Consider the following 8,382-nt stretch of genomic DNA (forward strand, 5'->3'; position numbering starts at 1 on the left):
CTACATAGTTGGAGCTATTCTGCATTGCTGTATAATCATTATATATCAATGCAGAATACCAGCAGCTATGCGGTCCCAGCAATACATTATAATAGTCAGCACTACAGAATCCCACTACAACCCCCCCACGCCCCACACACACACACACACTTTCCCGCGCATTATATTTCATAATTCACTAATAACAATATATTTCATAATTCACTATATAAATAATGTATTCAAATCTTTATCTGATTAAATGATTACCATGCATTTAAGCAGACATGTAGATATCTGTGAATCAAGCAGAAGTTTTTAGGAACATAAATTTAAGGAAGTAAAATGTACCCTTTTTCTATCTTGACACCCTCCTCATTTTTGAATTTGGATTCTTCTGTTTCAGGATAAACCAACTTGGAGAGAGCGAGAGCACAAGGCGCAGCCATGACAGATGCAGCAATTAGTGAGGATGCATCAATCTGAAATAATAATAATTCATTTGAGGTCACCATATCAGCAACTGGAATTTCTCTTGTGTTCAAGATAACCTGTATGTTAAAAGTTTTATGCCTAAAGTAATATTACATTCAAAAGGTTTTTAAAGAAGAACTCCAGGATTTATTAAAGGAGATCTATGAGGTGAGTGCTTTACACTCATCATCATAGTAAGAGCCGACGTGCGACATTGAAACTGTCACACATCGACTCGATAGATCGGGAAGTGAGCGAATATATACTGTCGCTCGCTGACTTCCCGATCATCTCCCTGCAGAGAGCGGTGACTGTCAGTCATCGCTCCCCACAGGGATTCCCCCCTCCCCTCTCCAATCCTCCAGCGCTGACTGGAGGAACGGCAGGGGAGGAGGGGGGCACAGCTGGCTCTGCCTCTAGATAGGCGGAGCCAGCTGTCAATCAGCCAGCTGGGTGAATCTCGACAGTATTGTCAGGATCCGCCTGGCTTTGGCGCTCTCAGTAACAGTAAGTTAATATGTTGATCCAAGCGTAGCACCCGTGGTGATTATTATGTTGTAAATAATAAAAATAAGAAATCAAAAAATATGTTAAATAGTAGGTAATAAAATGTGGTGATTATAATCTAATGTGACGCTGAACTCCGTGAGTAATAAACTTCAATCTTTGTAAATAATTGATTCTTTGTGTGTGTCTCCTTTCAGTGTTATAATGGGTTCTACCCAAATAAAATAAGTTAACCACTATGTGTGTTTAAAACACATCACACTAGGGGGTGTGAACTTATGAATGAAGTGTGCAAAATAGTTGGTTATTTTTGCATAAAAAGAGAAAAAAAATGTACTCCAAAAGTGGTTGAATAAAAGGTGATATCTTTAGCATACTATAATGTGAATTATTTAAACAGTTGTAGTTATTCTAATTGCTTTCCCGTGGCTACAACATATATTCAGTGCAGCGTGTATCAATGTGACAAACAATATGGCAAATAAACCATTAAATGTAACAATATGGCAATTAGACCATTAACTGTAACGAAAGTGCAACATGCCTAACAGGTTAAACTGGTATAGTCACATACACGGGGATCAGCTATGGGGATCAGTCTAGCAGCCAGGAGGGACCTAGGACCAGGTGGCATTTCTTCATTACTTTCATCCTTAGACCAAAAGGAGCACTAACCCTTGCAGTGCAGGGGTAGCCCCAGTGCAAGGGTTAATTTTGAGAAATCTTCATTTAAGCTATTGCAAATTTGAAATCACTTACAATGGATGCTGCTCCTTGATGTTTAAAAGTTTAACTTTCCTCTTGAATCAGCTGGTCCCCTGAGCACTGGTCCTGGTATCCTGTTTTAGGGAAGCACTTTTCCCTTTCAGGGTCCTATGGAGCCACCCTTGTTTGTGTTAGTAAGCTGTGTGTGTGTCCACAAACACGCAGACACAGCAAGGCAAACCACTCCCCTGCTTCCCACTCCTTCCTTCTTCCTTCCTTCTCCAGGCTAGTAGATGGACAGCTGCTGGAGACTGCTCTGTCCCTTGTAATCTTGTACAGGACAGGAAGTTCAGGGAACCCGAGCTTAGAGAGTTGGAGCCAGCTTTTGGGATACATGATGACTGTAAGCGCTCGGGCAAAAATGTAAAGAAATACTTTACTGGGCGATCTATATTTGTTTGATCTGGATTTTTATTAAAAAATGTTTGAGAGTTCAATACTACTTTATTAATAAGTATTGTATAGAGCAGTATTCTACAATGCAATATAAATGGAATCAAAATAATCAACAAATGACATAACCCGAACATAAGCCAGTGATGGAAAAGGCTGAGGAATGTGTGGGTGAATGATGATGAAGGGTAAAGATAGCTGGATCTCTATGACCTGGTACAAGAGCAATGCGAACTGTGCTGGACATGCCTGACTCCAGCAGTCTAGCTCTATGTATGGTAGTGAAAAATGGGCCCTCTGTGTTTGTGGTCTGTATGCTCATGGGCCTATTTGATGAGGAGGACAGGGACTTATGCTTCAGTTTATTTTTGAGGAGTTCATTAGCTGATTTATAAATGTTTATGTTTTCTGCTGTGTATTGTGAAATTTGCAGCCCACTTCTACATAAACCTGGCACACGCCATAGAATAGTCAGATTAAGAAGTGAAATAACTCAGCTCCGTTGAAGGATGCCGAGGGACATTCCAAAGCCAGAGTAAAGGGAGAGAGAAATGAGTGCTAACTGCTGCAGGGCCAAGGATCGGGTGAGTATATCTGCTTTATCTTACCCCCAGGAAGTGAAGGAAAACCCCTCCAATGGGACACAGAGGCCAAAAAAAGCAGACAGGGGTTATACACTGAGTGGCCAGATTATTATGACCACCTGACGTTTGTAGGCAAATTAGCTATAATTTGGCGCTGAAGTTGCTAGAGGGCCAGACCATTATAAATAGGGAAGCAGGTTGTTTACCACGACAGTAAAAGTGATTTGTTTCTGAAGATATGGGTAAACAACGCGATTTAACAGCCTTTGAACGTGGGATGATTGTTGGCGCTCGGAGCCATGGAGCGAGTATCAGCAAAACAGCAGAATTCGTTAAATGTTCAAGAGCTGCTGTTGTTAAAGTGTTTAAAGACTGGACTGTCAGCCGAAAATCTGGGTCTGAACGTGCGAATTGTGGCCGTCAGCGACTAGTCAATGTTAGGGCAGAACGGAGAGTGGCAAGACTGGTACAAGACAACAGAAGGGCAACAGTGCAGTGTCAGATTCCTCGCATCACCTTTCAACATCTCGTGGAGTCACGAGGTGGCCCAACTAAGTCAACTCGTGGAGTCATCTCGTGGCCCAACGAAGTAATGATGGGGTGGTCATAATAATCTGGCCACTCAGTGTATACCTTCCTTATTCTATCCAAAACTAAAAAAAAAAGGTTTTGACTTCAGTTCTACTTTAAGTAACTTGGAAATAGAAAGTATCTTACCCCAAAGGAAATATATGCACCCATTACACTTCCAGCAATGGTCCCAAAGCCCCCAGTCATCACAGCGTGTATTTCAGACTTGGTCATATCAGGCAAATAGGGACGGATCAGCAGTGGTGCCTCTGTCTAGAATTGCAAAGGACAATAACATAAGGTACAACTCTTATGAAATTTATTATTTGGACAATTACTTAGCAGAGAGACATAAAGAATAAAAACAATAATTGAGTGTGTCCTCATCTAACTATCTACATGTAAAGAACAAATTGATCTTCCTTACCTGCCCAACAAATATATTGCCAGCTACACTCAGAGTTTCTGTGGCTGTTGTTCCCATTGTAACTTGCATGAGCCAAGAAATCTGTAAACGTAAATGGAGATGGAAACATGCAGAAGAAATTAGTACAACTCAGTGACTTGGTCAGATGCTAAATACTAAACAAATTCTAAGTATGAGATTATTTGCAGTTGTAATGCTAACAATTACTATGGGAAGGGGAGATCTCCACAGACTAGTACGTTTTGCTACAAATTCAGATACCCAAAATATTTCAAATTATGCTTACAATATACTCATTCACTTGTTCAAAAAAAAAAAAAAACTCTTTAGAAACGACATACCTTAAGAATGACATACTGCATTATGCCGGTAAAGTAGAGGACTGACATGACACAGCTAAAGAAGACCACAATAGGCAGGGCCTGAAAATGAAAACCCACAGTGTTATTCAGTAGGAGGAAATGGATGGTAAACAATGAGAAATTGGAGCCAAATCGGAATAATACCTACCTTATATACTTGTTACATGTTCTCATTTCATAGTATAACTTAAAATGCAATACATTTACAGTTCCATGCCATACATTTACAGTTCCATGCCATACACTCACAGTTCCATGCCATACATTTACAGTTCCATGCCATACACTTACAGTTCCATGCCATACACTTACAGTTCCATGCCATACATTTACAGTTCCATGCCATACACTTACAGTTCCATGCCATACACTTACAGTTCCATGCCATACACGTACAGTTCCATGCCATACATTTACAGTTCCATGCCATACACTTACAGTTCCATGCCATACATTTACCTTTCCATGCCATACATTTACCTTTCCATGCCGTACATTTACAGTTCCATGCCATACACTTGCAGTTCCATGCCATACATTTACAGTTCCATGCCATACACTTACAGTTCCATGCCATACATTTACAGTTCCATGCCATACACTTACAGTTCCAATGCCATACACTTACAGTTCCATGCCATACACTTACAGTTCCATGCCATACACTTACAGTTCCATGCCATACATTTACCTTTCCATGCCATACATTTACCTTTCCATGCCGTACATTTACAGTTCCATGCCATACACTTGCAGTTCCATGCCATACATTTACCTTTCCATGCCATACACTTACAGTTCCATGCCATACATTTACCTTTCCATGCCAAACATTTACAGTTCCATGCCATACATTTACAGTTCCATGCCATACATTTACAGTTAGCGTTAGCGTGTTCCTACTTCCCTCACAGCTCTGATCTACCTGCTGTATTTTCAAAACCCGTGGCGGGCTTGACGCATTGCTGCTGAGGAAATCAAGTCTGGGTTGCTCGTACACCACAGCGGCAATTGGACCTGGGACCTTGGGTCTAAGAGCTCTGCCACCCGGAGATACATCTACCTGGCTGCACTGTGCGGCGGGCCGAATGGGAGATACCCTCCGGTATCACATACGAATGAGATAACTGTCTCTGTGTATACCCAGGAACTCTGCGGAAGAAATTTCATTCTGACAAGTGATTTAAAGTTACTCCTGCAATCACTCAACAGAAACCTCCTAATGGATATGCTTTACCTCCCTGTTTATGGGTGACTGATGAGAAACTATCAGTCGGTGCGGACTGCTACAATCTGGAATCTTTGTAGATCGCTATACTGAAACATTTTACGGAGTGAGTAACCACTTTACTTACAACGATACTTTTTGTATCCGATTTTTCTTTTGAGTTGGATCCACTCACCAGTGACTGCTCGCCACCCGTGAAGGGTAATTCTATCTTTGCTACTACTTATATATGTACAGAGCTGCTGCAGGGAAGTTTTTTGAATTTTAAAGATTTTAAATGTATGTCCATGTGGTTGTGGTTTAATTTTTCTACTTTATTAAAATCTATTGTGATTACATTTATATGTGATCGATTACTTACTAGACAGTTCCACTCTGGGATTTCCTTATTGTTCAAGGGAATTATTATTTTTTAGTACATTTACATTTTACTTGCTCTTTTCTAATGGAGAAGTTTTTCTCCAAACTGAATTTTCCTATTGAATGCAAGTGGGTGAGGAGTTAATGTTTACCATAATTAACCCTGTCTGCCTACCTCCCAACTTTTTTAGATGAGAAAAAGGAAACCTTCCATCAAACCTTTCTCTCTTCATGAAAGATAGAAACTGATTGGTTACTATGGGAAATCACTCCATATTGTGTCTGCTCTAGTGCTGATAAATTCCCCTCAATGTATTTAAGCAAAAACAAATCCCCACTACCCAGGTATGTGGACCATTATGAATTTATATGCCCAGATTTTTTTTTTCAACCATTACTTTTCATTTATCCTGGCATTTTAACATTGCAAACACGATTATTAAGAGATAGAATGAAGGATTTAGTGCAGAATAATACTTTTAGTTGTTAAATAGAATATTTTCATGGATATTTGAACATCAGATCAAAAAGCGGGACAACTGTGGTTGAAAGAGGGACAGCGGGATATGGTTCAAAGTAGGAGACAGTCCTTTTATATGAGGGACAGTTATGAGGTATGCTGTTTGTATTGTGCTGGCAGATATCATTATCAGTTGTAAACTAGATTTGAACACCAAAAAACGTTCTGTGGGGACAGCCAGAGTTTCCTTTTGCTTTGAAGTTGTACAGAGAAGCTCGCCGTTTGCCCAAAAGCCTGATCAACATAAACATATAAAAAGTAAAATAAATAAACATAACAGGGGGCGTGGCCAACGCATGGAGCTGAACAGTCGCACCTGAGCAGAGCTCCCGCTACAGCCCGACAGAAATTGCCGTTTTACAACCCACATCTTCACCGAATCTTAGCCTCACTAAGCTTAGTTATGGGGAGGAAGGGCCAGCGATCATCCGGATCGAAAAAAGTGGCCTCAGATACACATAACAAACATATAGAGGGGTTGTCTCAAATTTGAATGGAAAAGTGGAAATGCCCTCTCTAGTGCCCAGCAGCTGTTGTTATAGAACATAGAAAGCTGTCATTATACAATGTAGAAGCCATGCCATCGGGCTTCCGTGGTGGTTTTGAAGACAGTGGTGTCCTGATCAGACATTGTAGCAGCATGGCAAAGAAGAACCTATTAAGACTAGAAGAGAGCTACAGATACAAGTTGTAGCTATCGAAAAGAAGGCTGATATTTCCTCCCTGAACTATGAACAGAGGTAAGATAGTGGAAAAAAGTGCTTAAACACTTGTGAGATACCGCCAGTAAACTACCGATAAAGGCGCACTAAAGTTAAACATTTTTGGTTCAGTTTGAGATGTTTAGATTTTAAAGTGGCCATAGACATGGGGCAACCATTTCCCAATCCATAAGAGAAATAAGAAGCAGCTGTTTTGGGTCATTTCAACCAGTTATCATTGTTTTCCTTAAAGATAAGTGGCGATGATGTTGTCTGCCTGTTCTTACTTCTTCCATATACCGTACATATGCTGTATATATATATATATATACTGTATATATACACATATACACATACATCCCTTGTGTGGTCACATCATGCCTGCATGCCCAACAGATCACTACCACCTAGAACCAGCGCTAATTTTGTCATTACAAACCTGAAACGCGAAAACATCTTTGATCAGTGTTTCTCCAAAAACGAATCCTGACCCAGCTGTGGTATAATTCAGGAAAATCTGCAAAAGACAAAGTGCACGTTAGTGGCATTACTTATAATCTAGTTCAAGAAATTAACCAGTTAAAGAAAATACACATTCAACAGAAGTTAACAAGTGATATAGCTCACCCGGATGAAAATAAAATGTGATGAATGAGAACCAGGGCTGTCCCTATAATGAGGCAGCCTGAGGCTGTTGTCTCTGGCGAGATCTCTTTGGTTCACGTGTGGGAGGCGCAGGCAGAGTGGCATGGCTGCTCTGTTGCACAATGTTTGCCTCTTCCTGGCCAGAGCGTCTCAGGTAGCTAAGAGCTGGGTGGAGAGATGTGAAGGGCCATACACATCTTTTCTGCACAGCTCTTAGCAACCTTAGATGCTCTGGCCGGTATCCCTCGCTGCTCACTGATGTTACTGGTTGCCAGGAGCTGAGTGGGAGGCTCTGGCCTGGCATCCTGCCCAGCTCCTGGCAATCAGTGACGTCAGCAAACTGGGCGGGACACGGGCCAGAGCCGGAGCCAGTGCTGGTGAGATGCATATCATCCAGCATACGGGGGGGAGGGGGGGATTCTTGTATGCTGGATGATATGCATCTCACCAGCACTGGCTCCCCAGCAAGCACCACGCCCCAACCTGCACCACCAGCACACCCGCCCTCCCACCTTTGGCGGCGAGATCTAGGGAACCCCTCTTGAGAACTATACTATAACAAAAATATAATTTTACCTGAATTTGTTCGCCAAGAAATTTGAAGGCCTGGTACCCTGGTTCGGTTCGAATGATAAAGATACCCAAAACAAATTCAAGTCCCAACCCCCACATTACTGCTCGCCAAGACACCTAAAAAACACAGGACATTTAGGAATACATTGCAGCAGACAGGATGACATTTTTAGACACAGTATTCTTTGTCAGTCAGCCAATCTGATATACTAGTAAATCATCTAGTTAGTAGTAGTCTGGCTGCTAATCTATCAGGTAAGTTACATAGTTACATAGTATTTGAGGTTGAATAAA

At 41.3% G+C, this 8,382-nt stretch overlaps 1 protein-coding gene across 1 annotated transcript in view; it reads right to left on the bottom strand.

Moving 5' to 3' along the window:
• SLC28A1 (solute carrier family 28 member 1) overlaps positions 1-8,205 on the bottom strand; it is a gene marked incomplete at its 5' end in the record, with an annotated part of 24,851 nt that extends 16,646 nt beyond the window's left edge. Inside the window, 6 exons of the mRNA XM_018567636.1 lie at positions 331-461; positions 3,420-3,545; positions 3,700-3,780; positions 4,041-4,121; positions 7,310-7,387; positions 8,092-8,205. Coding sequence (XP_018423138.1) covers positions 331-461; positions 3,420-3,545; positions 3,700-3,780; positions 4,041-4,121; positions 7,310-7,387; positions 8,092-8,205 — 611 coding nt within the window. The remainder of the gene's footprint in view (positions 1-330; positions 462-3,419; positions 3,546-3,699; positions 3,781-4,040; positions 4,122-7,309; positions 7,388-8,091) is intronic.
• Positions 8,206-8,382: the final 177 nt, after the last annotated feature.

Source organism: Nanorana parkeri, unplaced genomic scaffold (genome assembly GCF_000935625.1).
Source record: "Nanorana parkeri isolate BGI_ZX_2015 unplaced genomic scaffold, ASM93562v1 scaffold1078, whole genome shotgun sequence".
Taxonomy (NCBI): domain Eukaryota; kingdom Metazoa; phylum Chordata; class Amphibia; order Anura; family Dicroglossidae; genus Nanorana; species Nanorana parkeri.